Source organism: Scyliorhinus canicula, chromosome 11 (assembly GCF_902713615.1).
Source record: "Scyliorhinus canicula chromosome 11, sScyCan1.1, whole genome shotgun sequence".
Taxonomy (NCBI): domain Eukaryota; kingdom Metazoa; phylum Chordata; class Chondrichthyes; order Carcharhiniformes; family Scyliorhinidae; genus Scyliorhinus; species Scyliorhinus canicula.
In genome coordinates this window covers 136,194,404-136,218,453 of record NC_052156.1, presented here as the reverse complement: position 1 = coordinate 136,218,453, position 24,050 = coordinate 136,194,404, and the positions used below count along the sequence as shown (strand labels likewise).

Sequence of the window (24,050 nt, the reverse complement as noted above, 5' to 3'; positions counted from 1 at the left end):
TCAACAACTACAGGTATTCACACTCCGTTTGTCCCCAGTATGCTGAACATTCCCAATCAATCTTTCGGCTTCTACGTTGTGGGTATTAGATTCAGCTTGTATCCACATTTTTTCTAGCAAATGTTTTACATTAATTTGGATTAATTTAAAACTTGGCCTTTACAAACCCACAGCTGACATATTCCAGTACTAGTATGTTGATGGTACAATCAAAACAAACAGGATAAAAAGGTGTCATGGGAAAAGACAAAAGTATAAGGGATAAGATTTTCAACTTCTCTGCACTTAATGCTGTATCTCCATTCTCAGCAGAAAGTTACTTCTACTTTTGAATGATTTGTGGTGTCAGGTACATATTCTGATTATTGACTGAACACTGGGCTGGTTTGGTGTCCTACGTTGGACAAATCAACCTGGGGTGGTCAGAAATTGAGGAGGGGAGACCATCAATTAAAATTTCCCAGCCACCATTTTGGCCTGCATGGAAAATGTAGTGGGTCACATTTTGATGGCTATGAAAAGCAATGGCTGGTTCAACCTTTTAAATGCCTGCCACAATTTTGAGTTCCCGAAATTTGATATCTATAGCGAGGCCGGTGTGAGACACGTCAGATCAGTCAATTTACGAATCCCAGGGGAAGCCTGTTACGGAGTTGGGAACCTTTTAACAGGCAAGTTTAAAATACTTTGGCAACTTCAATGTCGTAATTACAGATACACTATGTTAAGTGAAGTATGTATCAATGCAGTAATTGGTCATTGGGGTCTAGCCTTAAAAAGGCAAATCACCTTTGATTGAACATGAATTGATCAGTTTTAAGTGTTTAAATGCATTAGAGTACTTTCCCGTGAGTAAAGTGCTCTTCTGCATCCATCAGTATTGAGAATCAGATATTAGTGCAGCATCTGGTCTCTATGATTTGATTTTTACATTGATTTAAACTCCAGCCATCTGTTGAGCTTTTGAAATAGTAGAAGAGTAGCCTCAGGTCTTACTGAAAATCCATTGGCTGAGCCGTGGAAATATGGGAACAGCTGTCCATCTGTTTCGGCAACTTCAAAGAAACCATTGCATTAAGCTCTGGAAGATTTGTTTATACAGCTGTGCAACCGAATTAGATTATCAATGCTTGTCTGAGCTCTAAATCAGACTAATGGATTTTGCTCAGCAGGGATTGCCTGGACAACTGTGATCGGGACTGAGAATTTTCTTTGGCAGTTTTATGAGCAATTAATAAAGATTAAATGTCTTGAAGAGGTTTTTGAATGGCTGCTTAATATATCTATAAGCAGTCAGGCAAGGTCTATAAGCATTCAGGAGAGAGATTTTCAGACAGAGTTTGAATGGCTGCATTTTATTGTCAATTTTCTAAGTTTCTAATAGGAGCAGGTTTGTCCAAGTAGAGTTTGAATGGGTGATTGTTTGTTTATTTATTGAATTTAATGAGTATCTGAAAAACCTTCCAGTGTTCTTACAGGGCTCACAAGTTCGGTCCATAATGGATACGGAGTGCACATGAAGGATGGCAGTGATATACGAGGGGGCAAGGGATGGTGATCCTAACAGTCAGCCACAGAACTGGGCCATTGTTCCAAGAGACTGAGGCTCCAACTTGTTGACCTTGGCATCCATCTGCATCAGTTCCCGCACCTGGTTTGCTCAGGAGTTGGCGGACCCAAAATCCAGCCAAACCCAGACTCCCCGGGAGGGAAATAACATGTGCGTGCAGTTGTATTCAGAACTTGGGAACACAAAACTCACAATTCCAGAGCCTACTATTTGACCTACAAATGCACTCTGGCAGAAATTGGAGTACCTTTCAAAATGAATTCTGGAATATATTACATGACTATTTTTGTGGGAATTTATACTGATGAAATTTTAACACTGACCAGCTTGCTGCCAGGGCAGTGTCAGGGGTGCATCTGGATGAACTGGTTTGCCAGCTGTGCGCTGGGACGGCCTTTCAAAAGGGTGCCAAGATCTTCGAGTCACTGATTTAATGGCAGGGTGGGCAAATCAGAGGCCAGTGGTCAACAAAATGCCATGGAACCCGTGACTGCAATTTACCCACCCCCCTCTCCAAGTCCCAGGCTATATGGAAGAAAAGCTGCCATTGCCTGCACACGGCTCTTTCCACCAACATTAGCCTTTACAGATATCGGAAAGTCTCACCCTCTTTTTTCCCCATTCCTATGGGGGGTTGTCATGTTTTAGGAGCCAGTGTATAAAACCACATTATCGCCCCCTTTTGTTCTTTTGCCCGATCAAGTAATCAACCGAGTGTGAATTTTTGTTGCTAGAAATATTGAAGCACATTAGGGACGCAGTGAATGAATAAAGCAGCATTTTGAGCTGCCAACCTGGTGAAGAAGTGACAACACACGACTACAGCATGTCAATCAGTGGGAGCAACCAATGCTAGACAGAGCGAAACAACCGCAGTCAACAAATCAGATCAAAATGCTACAGTCCTGCTACATCCAGCCGTGAATGGTGGTGGGTAAACTAACCACAAATATCCCTATCCCTAACCTCAACAATGGGGGAGTCCAGCATCTATGCAAAAGAAGGTAGAAGCACTTGGCATGTCTGACTGCAAATTGCTGCAAGCGGATGATACCTCCTCCCGAGGTCCCCCAGAATCACAGATGCCAGTCTTCAAGCAATTTGATTCACTCCGCTCGACATGATGGCCTCTGACGATATGCTAGCAGTAGCACTGAAGACTCGTGCTCCAGAACTAGCGGCTCTCCTAGCCAAGCTACCATTACAGCCGCAACATTGGGATCAAACTGACAATGTGGAAAATTGTCCAGGAATGCCTGGCCATAATAAACAGGACAAATTCAATCCACCCCATCAGTCTACTCTTGATCATCAATAAAGTGCCGGAAGATGTCATTGACGGTGCTATCCAATGGTATTTATATCGCATTTATATAAACTGCTGACAGATGCCCAATTTGGGTTCCACCAGGGCCACTTGGGTCCTGACCTCATTCCAGCCTTGGTCCAAACATGGAAGAAAAAGAGCTGAACTCAATTGGGAAGAAGTAACATCAAGGCAGCATTTGACCAAGTGCGGCATCAAGAAGCTCTGAAAAAATGAATCAATGGGAAGCAGGTTGGAATCTATCTTGCACAAAGGAAGCTGTTCGTTGGGGGCCACCTCAGTCCCAGGACACCACTACAAGGGTTTCTCAGGGTACTGTCCTGGGCCCAAACATCTTCAGTTACTTTATCAATATCTTCCCTACATCACTCGGTCAGAAATGGGAATTTTCATGGATAATTGGATGTTCAGTACCATTCGCAACTCTCAGATCCTGCGCAGCAACATCTGGACAACATTCCGGTTTCAGCTGATAAGTGGCAAGTAACAATAACACTACAGACAATGACCATCTCCAACAAGCGATAATCAAAACATCTCCCCATGACATTTGATGACATTACCATCGCTGAATTAACCCCGGCCTCCGCACCCACCCCTCACCACCAAAATCAACACCCTGGGCAATGCCACTGATCAAAAACTAACTGGCCCAGTTATATAAAAATATTGTGGCGACAAGAACAGGTCAGAGGCTCAGAATTCCATGGTGAGTAACTTACTTCTCATCTCCCAAAGCCTGTCCATCATCTACAAGGCACAACTCAGCAGTGTGATGGAATACTCTCACTTGCCCAGGATGAGTGCAGCTCCAGAATCAAATATTCCCTCCCTCCCTCCACCACCAACGCACTGTGGGCAGTAGCGTGTAACATATACAAGATGCACTCCAATCCAGCAATTCACCAAACCTCTTTCAGCAACACTTCCCAAAACCCACGATATATATATTACCTAAAAACACAAGGACAGAAGATGCATGAAAGCACCACCATCTGCACGTTTCCTTCAAGCCACACCACATTCTGGTTTGGAACAATATCGCCACTCCTTCACTGTTGCGGAGTCAAAATGTTGGAACTTCCTTCCTAACAGCACTGTGGGTGTACCCACGCCACTTGGCCTGAAGCGGTCAAGAAGGCTGCTCATCACCATCTGCTCAAGGGAACTTCACGATGCAAAAGCAATGCTGGCCTAGCCAGTGATGCGGATATCCCATACCACGAAGAAATCAAAACACCAGGAGAAAAATGGTCTTGACAAAACCCAAATTGAATATCTGGGAGCAGGTTATTGCTGTGTAAGTGCCACTTGATAGCACTGTCGATGACACCTTCCATTACATTTCGGATGATTGAGAGTAGGCTGATGGGGTGGGGCCCTTTGAACTGTTACCGATTGTTAGTTAATGGACTAATCGACGATCTGAGAGGACTGCACACAAATTGGTTCTGAATGGTAACATTCTAAACTGATTAAATGAAACTCGCCCATAGCAAAGTATTCAATGTAACTGTAAAGCTGGATTAAACCATACCTTTCTTTCTCTGCAGGTGCGATGCATAAAGCTCTCCATAGGTAGAAAGACTGATTACTTTCAATGATCACAAGATTAACCAAATGATCCTTTTTAGGTACATAATAGTGTGGTAGTCGGAGAGAATCGAGTGTGAAAAATACAAAGTCATCCACTACCCCACTTCGATGAAGAATTCTGGTAATTGGTACCTTCAAACAAGAAACACAGTTATAACTATGAGTTTATAATAAATCCTCCCCGAGAGGTTAAGATTTACAAGAAATTAAATGAAATGAAAATAGTTTATTGTCACGAGTAGGCTTCAATGAAGTTACTGTGAAAAGCCCCTAGTCGCCACATTCCGGCGCCTGTCCGGGGAGGCTGGTACGGGAATCGAACCGTGCTGCTGACCTGTTTGGTCTGCTTTAAAAGCCAGCGATGTTACATTCACATAAATGTGGTCATCCAGGTTGTGTCAAATGGAATCACTTTCACATTGATCCTGAAATCTAGCAGCAATCTTATCAGTTAGACCTTACAATACAGATCTGATGCCCATGTTGTGAAAAGGGTATAGAGGTATGGAAAGACTGCAAAGATGGTAACAGAACCTACTGGAGGACAAACAGAATAGGTCTCTTTTCTGAGGGGTTATCTTTTAGAGATATTTAGATTTCTGAAAGGTTTTGGTGGTGCAAGAAAGCATAAAAGAGGGAGAGACATTTCCATTTGTGAGGAAGAGCGAAACTAGAGGCCATTAAATGTAAAACAGTTACCAAAAAATCAAACAGCAATTCAGGAGAAATATTTTCAATGTGGAATTCACCGTCACACGGAGGGAAACTGTAGATATGTTTCAGGGAACGCAAGATCAGCATGCGATGGAGCAGGGGCTAGAGGGCTATGCTGACTGTGATAAATGAGAAAGGATGGAGGAAGCTGACGTGTAGCACATGGACCGGTTGGGTCAGATAGCCTATTTTGTGTACCGCATTTCCGTCACCATTTCTTGCAATGCAGAAATATATTGAGGACTTCATCCATCACCAATGTTGTTTGGCAAGTGTCGATTGCTTGTCCTCATTCTGCCACTTTCCTCACACCCTCTTCTGCCTTAATTTTCCTTTTTTTCCCCTTGCAATTCTGTTGAAACCTTTCCCCTTTATTAAAAAAAAAAGAAAAAGGCTTCCCTCCGGTCTATATTTCCTACGGTGTGGGAAAGACTGTAATCCAAAATAAACCACAGAGTTCAGGATGGGGTTCAGATCTTAAAAAGTCATGGACAGGACTATGGTCCTGTTGGGGGATAGTGGGAACTATTGTCCGAGGCATTTGAATCAGGAGTTAATGAACCAACCTAAGCAAGTTACCCCTGTGTATGCTTGGAGAGCGAGAGGTGCTGACTATAATGCGGCTCCTTGGAGTGTCTCCGTTAGAGAGGAAAACACCAGCAATTAGACTCTGCACAAATCTTCTATCACAGAACAATGTCAATTCACTTTGAAAGAACTATCTAATAGTCAGACAAGCCACATACCAATTCGGCCTGTGAGCTTTTTGTTTTGCCAGGGAGAGGCCGCAGGTTATTTAGGGACCTGGCTGAGTAAACCGCGTTGCTGGTTAAAAGGGTAAGAGTTAAAAGAAAGACATTTTTAAAGTGGAAACTGTGGTTATAAGTATGATCTAAAAATAAAGTAAATTCAAGCATAAGGTGTGTCCAGGGTGTGTCAAAATGTTCTAACTATAAATCCGACAGGTATTCAAATCTGCAAATCGATGCACACTGAGCATGTACAGGATATATTCAGAAAAACTCTTTCAATAAATATAATGGGTACATAGAACAGTACAGCACAGAACAGGCCCTTCGGCCTTCAATGTTGTGCCGAGCAATGATCACCCTACTTAAACCCACGTAACCCGTAACCCAACAATCCCCCCATTAACCTTATACTACGGGCAATTTAGCATGGCCAATCCACCTAACCCGCACATCTTTGGACTGTGGGAGGAAACCGGAGCACCCGGAGGAAACCCACGCACACACGGGGAGGACGTGCAGACTCCACACAGACAGTGACCCAGCCGGGAATCGAACCTGGGACCCTGGAGCTGTGAAGCATTGATGCTAACCACCATGTTACCGTCAAAAATATGTTGACGAATGCTGTAAAAAAAAAAAAAAGGAAGGAATGCAACTCGAGGGCATGAAATATAAATGACCATTTATTCCACAATATTGAATCAACTTGTATTTTCAAATTCCAAAATTCTACAGATCATTAAAATAAGTTATTGCATCTTTAATGAGCACCTACTTTATCTACTCTTTTATATCTAAGTGGCTTCACACAGTAGGCTTGACTTTTCCAAGTTGTTTGTTCAATAGAGTATTGCGCCTGTACCCAGTCACCTTTGAAGGGCTGATAACCTGTAAAACAAATAAGCAGCACTTTCGGCACAGACAGCTCAGCATTTGAGTCCAGATAGATGGAAGCAAGGCCCACAGCCACAGGAGCCTTCCTATTGAGTAATGCTCATCTGTGGACTGGCATGCAGTATTTTCAGATTGTATCAAATTATTCACTCAGCACCCTCAGCATCATTTAAAAAAAAAGAGACAAAGTAGCAGCCTACACAGTAATATCCTAGAGGTGATGGAACTCGCGTTGATGACTGGCTGTGCCACCCCATGCCTCGAGTGCCGCATTTGTTAAGCCTTGAATTGGAAGTCTGTCAGAGGACTGGAGCACAGAAAGGAACACTTTTGGTAGACCTTGTTTCCTACCTGGGTAGCAGGAAAGGAATTAAATCTGGGCTCAACCACATCAAGAGATTTATTTTTCCGCCAAGTCCTTATGAAAGCTCCGCATTAGGATTTACTGATAGCTTGAACAATGATTTTGTTATCTACCTCCAACTGAAACAGCTAAAGCTGTCGATGAAGTTTAACTATATTTTGTTTACATTTTCCTGGCGGTTCATTGGATGAACGAAAGCCAAATCTGACAAGTATGTAAAAATAAATGCCAGTTAAGGTCACCAATATTCTGAGTGACTTTAAAACCACAGTTAATAATGGAAATTTCTTGTTATTTGCCTTCCCAGCCTCAGCAGCAGGTGCTAGCAAGAGCACTCCGATGGCCCTGACAAACTTGGTGGTGAAAGGAGTCAATGCTACTGTTACAGAAACCAAGTATACATAGGTTTAAATAGCATACACAGCATGGGACAGGCCATGCAGCCTTACCAGGCTGAAGTTGGCATTTATGCTCTACTCAATACTATTCCAGTCTTTCCTCATCTAGCTATATCTACATAACCCTTTATTCTCTTACCTCAGATGCTCATACGCCTCCCTTCAACTGCATCCATACTATTCGCTTGAACTATTCCCTGCGTCAGAGTTCCACGTTCTCACTACTCTCTGGATTCTGGGTTTTTTAACCCAAATTCCCTATCTTGGTGACTCTCATACTGATGGGTCCCTCAATTAATAGAATTTAGGCTATGTGGAATAGAACAACTTTTAATGGCTCAATGAGACCTTCCATACATGCACACATACATAAAACACCAGACAAATATGAGATCCAGAGTCCGGCTGTCTAAAAATGAAACATGTCCAGAAAACAGATATATTCCACTTGCTACATTTATCAATGAAATTCAGACTTATTGTCTAAATTTAGTGAGGCGTTAGATCTCAGTAGCACGCTGGACTAGTTCACAGTGGTGTGCCAGCCTAATCCCCTTGCTAAGTCAACCTGAACGTCCCTCGACCCCATTAGACCTGAATTTTCAAAATTTTAAAAAAATATAATTTTTCCCCCCACATTTTGCAGACCATACACTTCAATCATTCCTGATGGGAGACGGCGTCCCATTCTTGGAAAACCCTATGTGTTCTTCCCATAAACAGGAAAATAAGCACTAGAAAATGCTGCCTTTGAGAGATGAGGTGATCTTTTAGATAGTGAATGTGAACATGGGTTGGTTGGACCGAGCAACCCATTTATACGTTGTAACCTCTATTTCCAGTATGTATGTATATGATTAACAATTGTTTGCTAATGATGTTCCCCACCCAACTCAACCAAGTCAAAAGACAACTGGCTTCTCCACAAACATTCTTTCCTGCAGGGGTTACTATCTCCAATCGCAGGGGTGGGCAAACTTTTCCGTGCAAGGGCCACATTCAGAAATTCACAATTCACAAAGGGCCGCATAGTATATTAAGTAAAATAATTATTTCACCCGGTTATGATTCTGGGCGCCTCATATAGAACATAGAACAGTACAGCACAGAACAGGCCCTTCGGCCCTCGACGTTGTGCCGAGCAATGATCACCCTATGCAAGTCAACGTATCCACCCTGTAAGTAACCCAACAGCCCCCCCCCATTAACCTTAAAAAAAAATTTAAAAAAAAAAAAAAAAAAAAATTTTTAAAAAAAAATTTTTTTTTTTTTTTTTTTTAATGGCTTGGTGGGCCGCAGAAATACCTTTGGCGGGCCGCATGCGGCCCGCGGGCCGTAGTTTGCCCACCCCTGTCCAATCGGGAAGAACAATCCTAGATGATTATCCCCATTTCTCACCCAAAGGATAGATGCATTGCAGTGTGCAAACTGGAATTACACAAAGCTCAATGGGCAAACACATTCAAGGAGTAATGCGTTTCTTTAAAGAACATTTCTTTAGTGATGTAGTACATACTGACAAAAAATGAACATACAATTTATTTATACAGTTTGGACATGCCCTACATTCAAAACATTCATTTTTCTAAAAGTATGCAGCCTACCTTCAAACAGCACAGCTGAAAGGATACAGGTAAGCTAATGTGATTTTTTTACAGAACAAAATTGCTGCACTTTTACCTTCACATACATCTGTCACGGAGAAGTAAGTGGTTTCATTAATGTAGCCTCCAAGCTTGTTGCATGAAGTTACAATGCCCATCAGGTTGTGAGTCTCACTTTCTGCTGGAGAATTTGAGGAAGTACCATCATCCCACTGACGAGTTACAGGTTCCACCTGCAAGTAAAAAAAAGTACCGCTGGTGTAAGAAAATCGCATTCAGTCAGGTATTTGGGCAGCACAGTGGTTAGCACTGCTGCCTCACAGCAGCACTGACCCGGGTTCAATTCCCACGTCGGGCGAACGTGTGGAGTTTGCACTCGCTCCCCTTGTCTGTGTGGGTTTCCTGCCAGTCCAAAGATGTGCAGGTTAAGTGGATAGGACGTGCAAAATTCCCCTTCGTGTTCAAAATGTTAGGTAGGGTTTTTGGGTTAAGGGGATAGGTACTGTGGTGATTCTATGGTTTGTACAATCTGAAGCTAATGCATAGTTATTCTTTCAAGAATCTGGGGCGGGATTCGCACCCCGCCAGTCTGGAGAATTTGCAGGGGGCGGCATGAATCCCGCCCCAATGTCGGCTGCCGGATTTTCTGGCGGCGGTTATCGGCAGGGGCAGGAACCACGTCGCGTCGGTCGGGGGCCATTGGCAGTGACCCCCCCCCCCGGGCGATTCCCCGCTCCGCGATGGGCTGAGTGGCCGCCCGTTTTTGGTCAGTCCCGCCGGCGTAAATCAAACCAGGTCTGTACCGGCGGGTCCTGACTCTGCGGGCTGCCTGCGGAGTCCTCGGGGGGCGTGGAGGGTTCTGGCCCGGGGTGTGGGGGGGGGGCACGGTGGCCTGGCCTGCGATCGGGGGCCTCCGATCCGTGGGCAAGCCCAAGTCGTGGGGGCACTCTTTCCCTTCACACCGGCCGCTGTAACGGTCCGCCATGGCCGGCGTGGAGAAGAACCCCACTGCGCATGTGCTGGGATGATGCCAGAACACGCTGGCGCTCCTGCGCATGCATCAACTAGCGCCGGCTGACGGAGGTCCTTTGCCGCCAGTTGGCGCAGCGCCAAGTCCTTCGGCGGATTCCGCACCTTCAGGGCGGCCCGACGCCGGAGTGGTTTTACGTCACTCCTCAGTGCCGGTACAGCTCGCCCCGCCGTTTCGGGGAGCAGCCCGCCCATTCTTGCACATTTGCAATTGAAATCTATGTCAGTGATAGCAACACACCAAATAAAATTTGCAAATGTGATCCACGAAGCAACATTCATATATAATTTTAAAGATCAGAAAATAGTTGTATGAATTTAAACAATGGTCCAAGTTATTAGTAAATTGTTTCCAAATAGTTTTAACCCAAATTACCACATTTTCATTTAGAACCAAAGCAGACTGTAGACAATTAAAAAAGGAAATTATTGAGAGGAAGAGGCAGAAACGAACTGGATTTAACATGAGAGGGTGGGCGGTGGCACATTCTTTTTCCTGGGACCAGATGTTTCATCCTGCCCAGTGAGATGGGGAAACTCTGGCAGCTGTCAGAAATTTACCACAAGTTCAAGTAAATCAGACTCCTCAGGCTAATTGATACGATTCTTTCAGAATATCAACTTCTCTCCACCTTTCCCTTTGCAATAATAAACTGCCTGAACAGTTTAAGATCTCACTTTAAGGAGTCCTTACAGCCACACTGAAAGTTAACAGGACAAACTCGCAATTTCAAAGCACCGGGTCCATGGTCGAAAGTGAGAAATAAAGCATGCAGATTGGAGATTTAAAATCCGGCTGTCCAAAAGCCAAATTTGTCGAGAAAATGTCATAGATTATCATAGAATTTACAGTGCAGAAGGAGGCCATTCGGCCCATCGAGTCTGCACCGGCTCTTGGAAAGAGCACCCTACCCAAGGTCACCTCCACCTTATCCCCATCACCCAGTAACCCCACCCAACACTAAGGGCAATTTTGGACACTAAGGGCAATTTATCATGGCCAATCCACCTAACCTGCACATCTTTGGACTGTGGGAGGAAACCGGAGCACCCAGAGGAAACCCACACACACACGGGGAGGATGTGCAAACACCGCACAGACAGTGACCCAAGCCGGAATCAAACCTGGGACCTTGGAGCTGTGAAGCAATTGTGCTATCCACAATGCTACCGTTCTTTGAATATATTCCATTTGATACTCAGTTAAATGAAATTCAAACTTTTGGTATAATACTGGGCCAATTTAGCTAGGCGTTCGTTCTTATATGTTTACCGGACTAGTCATCAGCTTCACTGCTTATGGTGACGCACCAGTCTAGTTCCCGTGCTCAGAATCAACCCGAACATCTGCCAACCCCATCCGACCTGAACTAAATTATTCCTTTTTAATAAAAAAGATTATACATTACTTTTAATTTCTTTTTCATACTTTATTCATGAAATCGGGCTGAGGATAGGCTAGCTGATTTTATTGTCCAGAATCTGGCACCGTCTCAGTCCTAAAGGTGTTGGATTTTGGACCTGCACTAGTTTAGTGGAGGTCTCCTTCCATTGTTGGCCCTTGCTCAGGGTATTGCCAAGAACAGAGGGGGTATTACTTCCACACTTGAACCATGCATAGGACACCCCATCTAACATGTGAAGCCACGTAATGACCTAAAGCTTGCAGTCAATTCTCCAATTCTTCCCTCTCTCACCTTGATGAATCTGCAGTGATAGAGAAAATGTTTTCTAGCGCAAAGATACATGTATATGCTATTGAAATGCAATGAGACTGCACCTGAAGCAATTAAAAACAGATTAGGAGGTTGGCTTTTTATAGAACAGTCTATCATCAAAACATCAACAAGCTCGCATTTGTTGGCAAATAGCAGTGTTATAACAAAATTGGCAGCGATCACCGATAACAGGAAAGTCTGTAAGCGACTTGTTCGGGCAGGACATTTCGTATTTGGCCCAACATAGTAATTCAGTAGTAAAATCCATAGTATCACAGACATTCTAACATGGTTAAAAAATACTTGGCCCACTGTGCCTATGCATGCGTTATACTGTAGCTATTTCTTCCTCAATATTTTTCTCCAAGTTGTCGTGTTATGGACTCTGGGATAACACAGGCTGCAACTGGATGCAGCTTTAACCAAAAGATACTCCAGACCTTGAAGTTAGTTCAATCTGATTGATTGAACCAGTAGCACAGTTCTCTATGAGTTCGACTCTCAGCTAATCTAAGTGTGGTTGCTCTGTCTGACTGAACCAGACTAGCCACGTGCTGGAGGTGTGATACTGTAAGTACACCCTGACTCGCTCTGTAGATGTTCATCAGTGGAAAGAGGCAGAGTGTAAGAGCCTCGTGCCTTTTATAGTGAGATATCACCCCCCGAGTGTCCTGCCTGCTCATTGGTCATGTCCTGTCCTCTGTGTTCATTAGCTGCCTGTCTATCATTATCTGCATGTCTGCATATCATGATATCTCCCCTTTTTGATAATGTTTTGTTGGCATATGGGAACGTACTTAAATGTGGTGGCATATATTAACATATTTACAAGCGGTGGCATATGTGAACGTATTTACATGTGAAGACAGCTGTCTAATGTGAGAAAACAGAACATAGTAAACAAAACAAATGTTCATAAGTCCAGTCTCTGGGGCTTGCGGCTGATCCTTGTCGACAGCCGGAGAGGTGGCGGTGGGGACAACGGCGCCTTGACAGGCAGGATGGAAGCCTGGCTGGTGGTGCAGACCTGCACAAGGCTGCATAGTATCCAAGCTTCCCGCAGTTTAAACATCGCCTGCCTCTTGCAGGCCAGTGTTTCTTTAAGTGGGCATTGCCGCAGTTCAAGCACGTCATGGCATCGGTGTCCTGACGCTCCGCGCGTCGTCGCACATGCGCAGTGCGGGTGTTGGCTGCTGCGTTATCCCGTTCGCATTGCACATGCGTGGGGCCCCGGGAAAGGCACGTGAAATGGTCGCTTTCATCAATGCTGAGGCGCTGCATCCGGGAGATGGCCTGCACACACTCTGCCTCGTGGGAGGCAAGTTTCTCATTTTCAGCCAATTTGTACTGGGCATAGCGATTTTTGCCGTGCTCATGCATTGTGCATGTTTCAATCGTGACTGGCAGGGTCATATGCTTGATTTTCAGTAGCTGCTCTCTCAGACGATCAGAGTGAACTCCAAAAATAATTTGGTCTGATCAAGGAGTCAGCAAAATCACCAAAGTTGCAGAACAGCGCTGGCAGGCGGAGGTAAGTTAAGAAGGAGTTGAAAGATTCATCTTTACCTTGTAGACGTTGTTGAATATGTAGCGCTCGAAGATTTCATTGGTATCCACTTCACAATGACTGTCAAACTTCTCCAGGATGGTCTGAAACTTTGTCTTGTCCTGGCTTTCGGTGAACTGAAAAGAGTTGAAGAGTTCGACAGCTTGATCATCCGCTGTTGAGAGGAGAAGCGTGATCTTCCTTGCATCAGGCGCACCCACGAGGTCTGAAGCTTCGATGTACAGCAGAAACTTTTGCTTGAATGTCCGCCAGTTGGCACTGAGATTGCCGGAGGTCCTGAGCTGGTGAGGAGCCTGAATCTTCTCCATGGTGCCGGGATACATTCACTGGTTGTCACGGAACGGACTGAGGTAAACCATCTAGATTAAGCTGTCTCCTGTTAGAATGATGTGTTATGTACTTTGGGATAACACAGGCTGCAACTAGATGCAGCTTTAACCAAAAGATACTCCAGACCTTGAAGTTAGTTCAATCTGATTTATTGAACCAGTAACACAGTTAGCACAGTTCTCCGAGTTCTACTCTCTGCTAACTTAAGTGTGGTTGCTCTGTCTGACTGAACCAGACTAGCTCTTAGCCACGTTCTGCAGGTGTGATACTGTAAGTACACCCTGACTCACTCTGTAGATGTTCATCAGTGGAAAGAGGCGGAGTGAGTGCCTCGTGCCTTTTATAGTGAGATACCACCCGAGTGTCCTGCCTGCTCATTTGTCATGTCCTGTTCTCTGTGTTCATTAGCTGCCTGTCTGCATATCATTATCTGCATGTCTGCATATCATGACACAAGTTTTTACCCATTTTACCCAATTCTCTCATTTTGTGTCAATGTTTCAATAGGTATGTGTGTAACGCATTCCATATTTTAACAACAGTGGGTGGGGGGGGGGGAATCAAACCTCTCTCTCCCCCTTTCATAGCAATAATCTTTCTGCATTTATCCTCTCAAACCTCTTCAAAAAGGTTGAATTATTTGATTAGGTTCCACTTTAGTGTTATTTTGACAAATGCAAATAGTGGATGTTGGAAATCTAAAAACTGAAAATGCTGGAAAACTCAGCATTTGTGGAGAGAGAAACAGAGTTAACGTCTTGAGTCCAATATGACTCTTTGGTACTCAAGAGAGGTAGAAATGTTGTGCTGTCGAAAAATTCTGAACGGTCAGGTAGAACAAAAAAGGGTAGGTTACGGACAAGTTAGAAAGTGGGAGAGATTGGTCTCGAAACTTAAACTCTGTTCCTCTCTCCACAGATTTTGTCAGGTGGGCTGAGTGTTTCCAGCACCCTCTGGTTTAATTAGTGTTAGCTTTCTCTGCTTCATTCAATATCTAAGTCTTTGTCCCCAAAGATTTTCATCCCTGGTATTATCTTTCTCATAGCACTGATATCTCTACAATGGAGTGCCCTAATCTCCAGATCGCAATCCAATTTTGTGCTAATCTTTTTCACACAGGCACAAAATAAACAATCTGCATATTAAAAGAGTCTGCATATTATCAGTGTTCGCTGGGGAACCTTTAGCAGTAGCAACGACATAATAGCTACCTGCATTCATACAAGCAGTTGGATGTAATGGAAAATTAATCTGGTTGAAAAATTCAACAGCAGTTCTAATAATTAAGTAATCCCTGAACATACATTATCTGGGAAACATTCTTGACAATCGCTAGTCTAAGCATTAACTTGTACATTGACTACCAATTTGTGTTGTGTAGAAAGCTCATTCCAAGAGAATTATATACAACAACTTCATAATAATAATCTTTATTAGTGTCACAAATAGGTTTACATTAACACTGCACTGAATTTACTGTGAAAAGTCCCTAGTTGCTGCACGCCGGCACCTGTTCGAGTACACCGGGGGAGAATTCAGAATGTACAAATTACCTAGCAGCACGTCTTTCGGGACTTATAGAGCATGTACAGTATAACCATGGGAAGAATTGCCTCAAGGCTCTTCATAGACACAATCAAGGATAGATAATGGAGTGGATGTCAATGGCAATAGTATGATGGTGGGAAGAGATGCCAGTGAATGATGCTCCGGCTAGCCTTGTTTACACGAGACTGGAATGAAGAAAGGGCAGTTCTGAACTGAAGGAGGAATGGTTGATCGACCGTGTTAAAGGTTGCAGAGAAGTTAAGAGAGTGAGCGGTGATAACACACCATGGTCCTACTCAGGGAATGTTGATTGCAACTTTGGTTAAATCTATTTGGTACTGTGACACATGGCCACAGATTTGAGAGATGGCAGCACCTTCAAGGACTTGAGGGATGGGGTAGCAGTTTGCAGCACAGACGAAGTGTTGAAGATGGGGCATTTTGAGGAGAGGGATGGCAACAGTGGCATCTTGAAAGCAATGCATAATGGCTTCACTCCAGCATAAAAAGTGCTATCAAGTCAGGGGTAGGTAATGTGCAAGAAACCAACACCGGCAAAGAGCACGATGTTTAAACACACATACTTTAAAAATCATAACTTGCTTATTCTCTTCAGAGTGGGAATGAACAGTATGTATTTCCAGCACTTTCTGTTTCTATTTCCAGCATTAATTTAAGGAAACAGGTGAACTTTCTGTACGAAAGCAAACTCTGGGGATTCTGTAATCTCCAAGCCGACACATACTTACAAAGATAACATTCATCTCTATTTTACAATTTTTTGCAATTCAAGTACGATCATAGAATCCCCACAGTGCAGAAGGCTACTAAGTCTGTGGAGTCTGCACCAACCCGTCGAATGAGAACCCCACCCATATCCATACCCATGCCCATTTACCCCCAAATCGCCGTAACCGGCACATCCTTGGACATTAAGGGGAAGTTTAGCATCTGCGTAACCCAATCCACCAAACTTACACATCAATGGACTGTGGGAGGAAAATGGAGCACCTGGAGGAAACCGACGCAGACAGGGGAGTGAATGTGCAAACTCAACCCAGTGGCTCAAGGCTAGAATTGACCCCGGGTCCCTGGCACTATGAGGCAGCAGTGCTAACCACTGTGCAATGTGCTGCCCCTCCAGTGTGAACTAATGCACTTTAAACTCTTACATTTCGAATAATTGTTGAATTCATTCTTTGATTACAAGAGAATAAGTGACCATTTGCATCACATCCTACCTTCACTGCTTTCCAACCTCCCGATGTCTCATTCTTTTGGGCTACAATGTTCACCTTCTGGCCAACTTGCAAAGGCATGCCTCCCAGCACATCATTAGAAGTGAAGTAGATGGAGTCATCAACTAAACCATATTTACCGCAAAACCTGGTCACAATACCTCCAAGTACACTTTTATAATCTGGACAATCTAAAAAAAAAGAAATGTGTAATTGTTCATACTGTTGGTACCAGTCAAACATTTGGACATATTAATATCAATAACACAATCAGTAAATCTGCCTTTTTATAATTAAAGCTAATTGAATTCGTGAATTCATGTTTGAAATCCTGATCCCACCTAATAGTTTATTAGGATGGGAGAGAGGGGGTGAAAATATGAGAATGAACCAGATGTAATCTCAAACCTACCAAAACTCATTAGTTTGAGTCGTTTGCTAAGAATTTTGTTCTTGGCCAGTCCAATTCTGGCACACTTAATACTCATCGACACAACACGATTCAAAAATATCCTTATCCAAATTGTGCATCTAGTCTAAGATTATTGTGTTTTATGACAATTATTTGACATTATCTTAGAAATACTACAGTACTGAGCCATACAAGTTAAATGTAACAGTATTACATGTTACATGATGAAAACTTCAAGAATACATTCAACCAGAGCTGGAATACTAATTGTCAGTGTGGAGAGAAAATAATAATGCACCTAAACATGACAGAAATTCTCATACCGTCTCCAGCTCTAATGGCGTTATGATCCAGGCCCACTAGATCCTCAAAGTTTGTATTACAATCTGGCTGGGGCCAGTAACATTTTTGTTTACAATAGACAAAGCTTGAGATTCCAGGTATTTGCTAGGCAAATAAATCCACCAGATTCCACAGTTTTTGAACAAACAAAATTAACTTATTTGTAGAGAGTCAAAAAAGTAAAACAATTTACAACATTCTATCTCAAACATTCAGAATCAATGCAAAGTAAATGAATTGGCCAGCAAATTGTAGTTGAACACCGCACGATACATCAGCACAGGCATTGTCAAACTCAGGGCGGGTGTCGGGAGGGTCGAGGAGCTGTCTGGCGTGTCTGGCGTGGTGCTCCCGATCGCGCAAATCTGCACGCAACAGCCAGCTGTTAATAACGCCGGCTGCAAGCGGCCTTCAAAATGGCCGCGAACATGTAAAAAACTATTGTGTCTATGATCAGGCACGCATGCGCAGTGTGGCCACTTTTTTTAAAAAAAAGTCGCAGCTTTTTGTTTTGCAAGTTCCGGGGGGGGGGGGGGGGGGGGGTTTATTCACTTATTTTATTCATTTAATTTTTTTTTTTAAAAACCAGTGCGGGGGGGGGGATTTTATTTGATAAAATTTTACAGGAAAGAAATGCAGAACTTTGGACAGATGGAGACTCCATACTTTCCGACACTGGAAGGCTTCACCTTCATCCAACAGGTTCTATTGGAGGAGTGTGTACAAAGGCCAAAGGGACCCAAAACCATTTCCTCCATTTTTGTCAGCAGCAACCAAGGGAAGAGAAAATGGTGGGTCACGCAGGTCGGCCGGTATGGGTCACGCAGGTCGGCCGGTATGGGTCACGCAGGTCGGCCGGTATGGGTCGCGCAGGTCGGCCAGTATGGGTCGCGAAGGTCGGCCAGTATGGGTGAAGGTGGTCGCGAAGGTTCCGGTTGGTAAAAATGGGTCCCTGGAAAAAAGTTTGAAGAACACTGCATCAGCAGATGCGACCAAAACAGATTCCATAGATTTCTTTGCAACCCTCCCAGACATCAGTACCCATTGAGAGTTACACAATCTCCTTAAAACTCTGCCACCCCAATGAGGGATTGCAAACTAGCATTTTAAAAAAAATCATTGGTATGGGATGCGGGCTTCGCTGGCTAGCCCAGCTTTATTGCCCATTCCTAATTGCCCTTGAGAGGTGGTGGTGAGATGCCTTTTTGAACCGTTGCAATCTATGTGGTGCAGGCATACCCAGATTGCTGTTGGGGAGGTAGTTCCAGGACTTTGACCCAGCGACAATGAATTCCTTTACAGCTGCCCCAATTGGACTGCCTCAACATCTGTTAATCTCCCAGGGTTTCAACCTCGTCACCTGAGACTACATTCGCTGGCTTCCCGAGTCTGCACTCCAGCACCAGTTCACAAGTACAACCTTAGCTCTTCAACCATGCCAAGCTGAACACCACTGCCCAAACAAGTTACCTTTGCCCCAGCCTACAGCACAGAATCACAAACCCTCCACTGCCTTTTTAGCTCTCTCTGGAGCCCGCTATCTGCCACTTGTCAACTGCAACACTTTTACTGCTTGGAGTACCTTCCTTTTTCAAAGTCCCAGTGGTTCCTACCAGCGATCTTCTCCCTGTGGGCTCTTCCCCAGTCATCCCTCTCTCTCTGGGATCGCTCCCTGGTTTCTCTTTACCGCTCTGGGAGACCTCGCTGTCCGGGGTTTCCTTTGTCATGGTGCGCCATATTGCATCACGTGACCGGGTTTTCACGCTCCCCCCCCCCCCCCATTTAGGCACTCTGGCTACTTATCCCCAGACCAAAGATCTCAACGCTGAACAGCGCATGCTCAGCCTGCTCCCACTCCGTATATGTGTGGAAACCCTCAGGGCATATCGTAATTCCTGATCTCTGCTCGGAAATCAGCCCAAGTTCCCATTTCTTCAGTGTTTTAAAATATTCTTAAAACATATTCCGTACTCTACACAGCTTGTACCTGCGAATGACTGACGGAGGAATGAAAACAATTGGCAGATCAAATAAATCAAACTGTAGTCTGAACGGGAATCAAAACTAAAATTAAATCAGAATTGATCATAGAACCCATTGTTTTCTATTTCCATTATACAATGCAGAGTTAGTGTGACCTTTTTACTACGTACGTTACCAAATTGATTTGTTCTCATGCATACAATGCTTCTGCACTTGCTCAAAAAGAATATAAATCAGTCATACACAATTTATTTCCGCTCCAAGACTACATGGTATCATGAATATATCAGAGAAATCTGAGAAATTGGAATATGTTCTGTGGGTTATGTTCTGGTCATATATTTGAAACCGTGGGAATGTATGAGTCGATAATTAAGACAGGGACAGAGTGAATGTATGAGTGGAACTAGTGCACTTGAGATGTTAATGACCCCGGCAACATGGCAAACCTGTTCATTTAAGGAAGCGTCGTAACAACTTGCACAGAGCATGAATAGTTGGTAAGGATTTAAAGGGATGCAAGGTGTGAAGGAAAGGTATGACAGGGAAGGTGGGTAAAGTGAGCTTGCTTTGCTTTTAAACTCTCAAAGCTAAAATAGAGATGAAGGTAATTAGTCTGGGAGAGAGCAGTTGTAAAGAAATTAGGTCAGATAAGGGAGAAATCAAAAGTGAAAGAAATGTAAGGAAATACAGAAGCAGGAGCTGTTTTTAGATCTCAGCCAACAGCAGGAATAGCTGTTTGCCTCTCGGGAGGCATGTGTACGTGAAGGAAGCATGATTTGAAAAGCAAGTTGCTGGTTTACCTCAGAAGCAACCCCACGAGATATAAAAGCCCTGTGTGGTAACAATTACAGGATTTTTAAAGATCTTAAATTTATAAAGTGAAGGTAGTTAAGATAGTTTGGAATTGTTTAAAATAGTGATACTGTGTAAAACCAATTTGGGCAGGATTCTCCGTTTCGGAGACTAAGTGTTGACGCCGATACAAAATTCATGGACTTTCATGACAACAAAACTGGTGCCGAACCGGGATCGATTCAGCAACTGTGGAGGGGCTAGCACCAGTGCCATGTGGAACACAATCGATTCCAATGAAAAACGGTGCGGGACTTGCCGGGTCTGTGATTGACACTCGGGAGGCTGACGAGCTGCAGCCGCACATATACATAACAATCCCCACACGCTCATCCCAGCCAACAAAATGGCACTGGTTGTGCTGTACCACGTCCATGCAGCTGGTGGGTCGGCTGAGGCCAGAGGGGACGGGGGGGGGGGGGGGGGGGGGGGGGGGGGGGCACACCTCCACAACCTCTGGCCCCAAGTTCACGGTGGGCTGTTAGCAGCGTGTGCAGCTGCATGGCTGCCTTGCCGCCTGCAGCAATGGTGTTCTGTACCTTCATCTCTATTTTAGCTTTGAGCCTGTCCACCCCGATGACATAGCCCATCTCGCCATCCCCCCAGTGGCACAACTGTCAGCAAACTATGGCGATGGTGGAGACTTTCTGAACCCCTCCCCTCCCACAGCAGCCACGACATCAGTTTCACGATTTTTAAAAGCATAAGTGAGCCACGCTGTCGGGAACTCGGCCCATCGGAGGCGGGAGCATCACGGCCCCGGAAAATACCAGGTGCGGCCCGCTAGTGATATGCAAACTGTTTACTGGACTGCATTCCAGACCGCATTGACGCCGCTGTAGAAGTGACGGGGAACTTCAATTTGGTGTCAAATTGGCACCAGCCGCAATTTTAGTGTCGGAACCTATTCTTTGCCCAATCACGTTTTGCAATTTTGACGTCAGCCACTGGAGAACCCCGCCCATTGTGCACTTTTAGTTACTTTATTTTTCTTCCCTCTATTCCATAATAAATATTTCCTTTCTTAAATCATCACAAATGGTCGGGGGCATCAGTTTGAATCTCAGGCAGCACGGTGGCGCAGTGGGTTAGCCCTGCTGTCTCACGGCGCCGAGGTCCCAGGTTCGATCCCAGCTCTGGGTCACTGTCCATATGGGGTTTACACATTCTCGCCGTGTTTGTGTGGGTTTCACTCCCACAGCCCAAAGATGCGCTGGCTAGGTGGATTGGCCACGCTAAATTGCCCCTCAATTGGGGGAAAAAATTAATTGGTACTCTAAATTTATTTTTAAAAAGTTTTGGATCTCAAACCTTTCCACCGTACCATACAAAATGCAAACAGTCAAGGGTAGTTGTTTCAAGTTTCCCTTCTGAAAATTGAACACCTCTGCACTTACCATTGGCGTGCACTTAATATATGTGTAATCACTGTCACTTTTGTTCATCGTACGTTATCTATGGAGCACAAACTGATAGAACGTCCACAAACAGAAGCAAAATAATTAAAGTGAAGTGTGCTTCACACTTGCTATTGACAGTAATATGTCATGAATGCAGAGCATTCTTGTTGAGCTTGAGAGAGAGAATATAATGGAGTTGATGCAACCACATTTCAATAATGGCGAAATGTGATTAATAGTATGTTACAATGTTATTCCTTAAAAGTAAAGACAATTTGCAACTTTACCACTTTATTGCGTAAAAATTCAGTACCTGCAGTTTGATATTGATCCTGATCCAAATCATCGTCAGCTTTCCTCCAGAAGAAGGCAGCAGCTTTCAATAAGAGGGACAGCATTGCTGGTATTTTTTCAATACATCTAAATTGAAGAGAAAATTTTAATACTGACAAAATATAGCCTGCCCAGCTGAGCTTACTTGGAATATATAAATGCTTGACTTTCCTTTAAACTGTACAAACGTCTGCATGTGAAGGTACTTTACAACTGTACAAACAGAATGCTTCAGAGTCACATAATTGCTGACAAGGTCCTTGCCAGTTGGTTGATGGCAGGATTATTAATTAAGCCATATGACTCACTTTTGTCACAGCACCATTGTGTTACCATGCTCTGGTGGTTGAAAGTTTGTTCCATGTGGGTACAGCCATTTTGTACTGACTATTGTACAGTTCGATTTTGTGGTTGCGTTAAAGCTCGATGATTTCACCTAAACACCATTGATATTGTGATCTAATTTATGTGCCAATCTAAAGGCATACATGTTGCTGCCATTGTTGGAACAATGTTCCACCTCTCAAAGGAAACAGGTGAATTTATTGGGGCAGATACACATGAATATTTGCCTCTACTTAGCCCACTGTATTGCGGTACAGTAACAGAAACAATAGCAGCCCCAAATTGGGTACCAAAGTTTTCAACAGTCAATTCATTTGATCACTGGCATCAGAACCCAATCTACAATTTCACACCTGATCCTAACTTTTCCCTCTCCTCTGATGACAGATTCAGCTGGGAGAAGAGAACTAAGACGAATCTTCGATGTGGGTTCAGAGACATAGAAGGTAATGGCATGTCTCCAGAGCCCTTGACTCAACAAAAGGCACATTTACTGGGCCTGATACTAGGGAAGATAGCAATATACTCCCTATTATATCACGCGGCTCTACAGTTAAGCACAAATGTAACTTGCTTTGACATAGCAGACCACTCGCGTGCGTTATGATTCTCAGGCCAGGGGAGCCCACCTCTTAAATCTGAATAATTTCAGAATGCAGTCAAGATGAAAGGGATGAGCATCTGTATTTGCAGCTGAAATCGAGGCTCAGTTCTCATGGTCTACTACCTGTTGAGGATGAAGTGATGTCACTGGAGAACAGAGTGTTTGATTTGTAGCCAACATATTCACCCTCGCTTAGCACCTCTAGTGAAGGGGAGATATGGCTCACGCTGAAGACACATACCCTAGCACCCTTGTGTCTTCCATCTCTTGCAGACTGAGATGAGCTTATAGTACTTTGCACCCCTCAAGGACAATGACAATTTGGCGAGGCATTCATTGGGATGATCGCTAAATGGCTGAACTTGCAGATTTCATTACATTTGCAGTTGAACTATTCAATCAACCCAAGGACACCAGTGTTCGGCCTCAACCACATATTTGCACTAGTTCTACTGAAACAATTTATATCGCAAACCTCTCCCGTGAACTGCATGTCCTATCTTGGAATGACCGTTTTGCTTGGATCTGGTCTTCGTCAGTGCCACTCCTTCAGGAGTAGGATGACCTCTTCAACCCAGCATTCTTGAGGTTACAAAGGCAAACCTGAAACCATCAACGCTAATGTAAACATGGGACGAGTACAATCTCCACAACGCCAAGTTTCACCTTCCCCAGTATGCCAGAGACACACTTGTTGAGCTGTAAATAAATATTGGGTGACCTTGAAATCTTTGCTTGACCTGAAGTTCTGAGGATCATTTTGAAGTCAGTATGAGGTGGAGGGTGGGGTCCAGGAGGCAAGTTACTCACTGAAGAATTCCTACCCTGTTCCTGCTCTTGTAGCCATAGTATTTATATGCATAGTCAAGTTCAGTTTCTGGTCAATGGCAACCCCCAGGATGCGGAGATGAAAATGCCACTGAATGTTAGGGGGATGGGGGTTTTGGGGGTGGGGGGGGGGGGGGGGGGTGAGAAGAGATTATGCTTACATTCTCTCTTGGTTGAAAATGGTCAAGGCGCGACTGTTACATGTTGGGTGCTACAGTAAACCACAACCTTCTCTCAAGTCAGATGTTGACTCAACCTTGCGCAAGGTTGCCCAATGGAAACATCACTGCAGCAGATCT

General features: G+C 44.1%; 1 protein-coding gene across 5 annotated transcripts in view; it reads right to left on the bottom strand.

Moving 5' to 3' along the window:
• Positions 1 to 24,050, bottom strand: part of mov10l1 (Mov10 like RISC complex RNA helicase 1) — a 117,296-nt gene that overhangs the window by 60,465 nt on the left and 32,781 nt on the right. For all 5 annotated transcript variants that reach the window (XM_038811427.1, XM_038811429.1, XM_038811428.1 and 2 more), the window contains exons 2-6: positions 21,955 to 22,061; positions 16,653 to 16,840; positions 9,296 to 9,452; positions 6,735 to 6,847; positions 4,435 to 4,625 (exon numbers count right to left, since the gene is read on the bottom strand). In XM_038811427.1, coding sequence (XP_038667355.1) covers positions 4,435 to 4,625; positions 6,735 to 6,847; positions 9,296 to 9,452; positions 16,653 to 16,840; positions 21,955 to 22,061 — 756 coding nt within the window. The remainder of the gene's footprint in view (positions 1 to 4,434; positions 4,626 to 6,734; positions 6,848 to 9,295; positions 9,453 to 16,652; positions 16,841 to 21,954; positions 22,062 to 24,050) is intronic.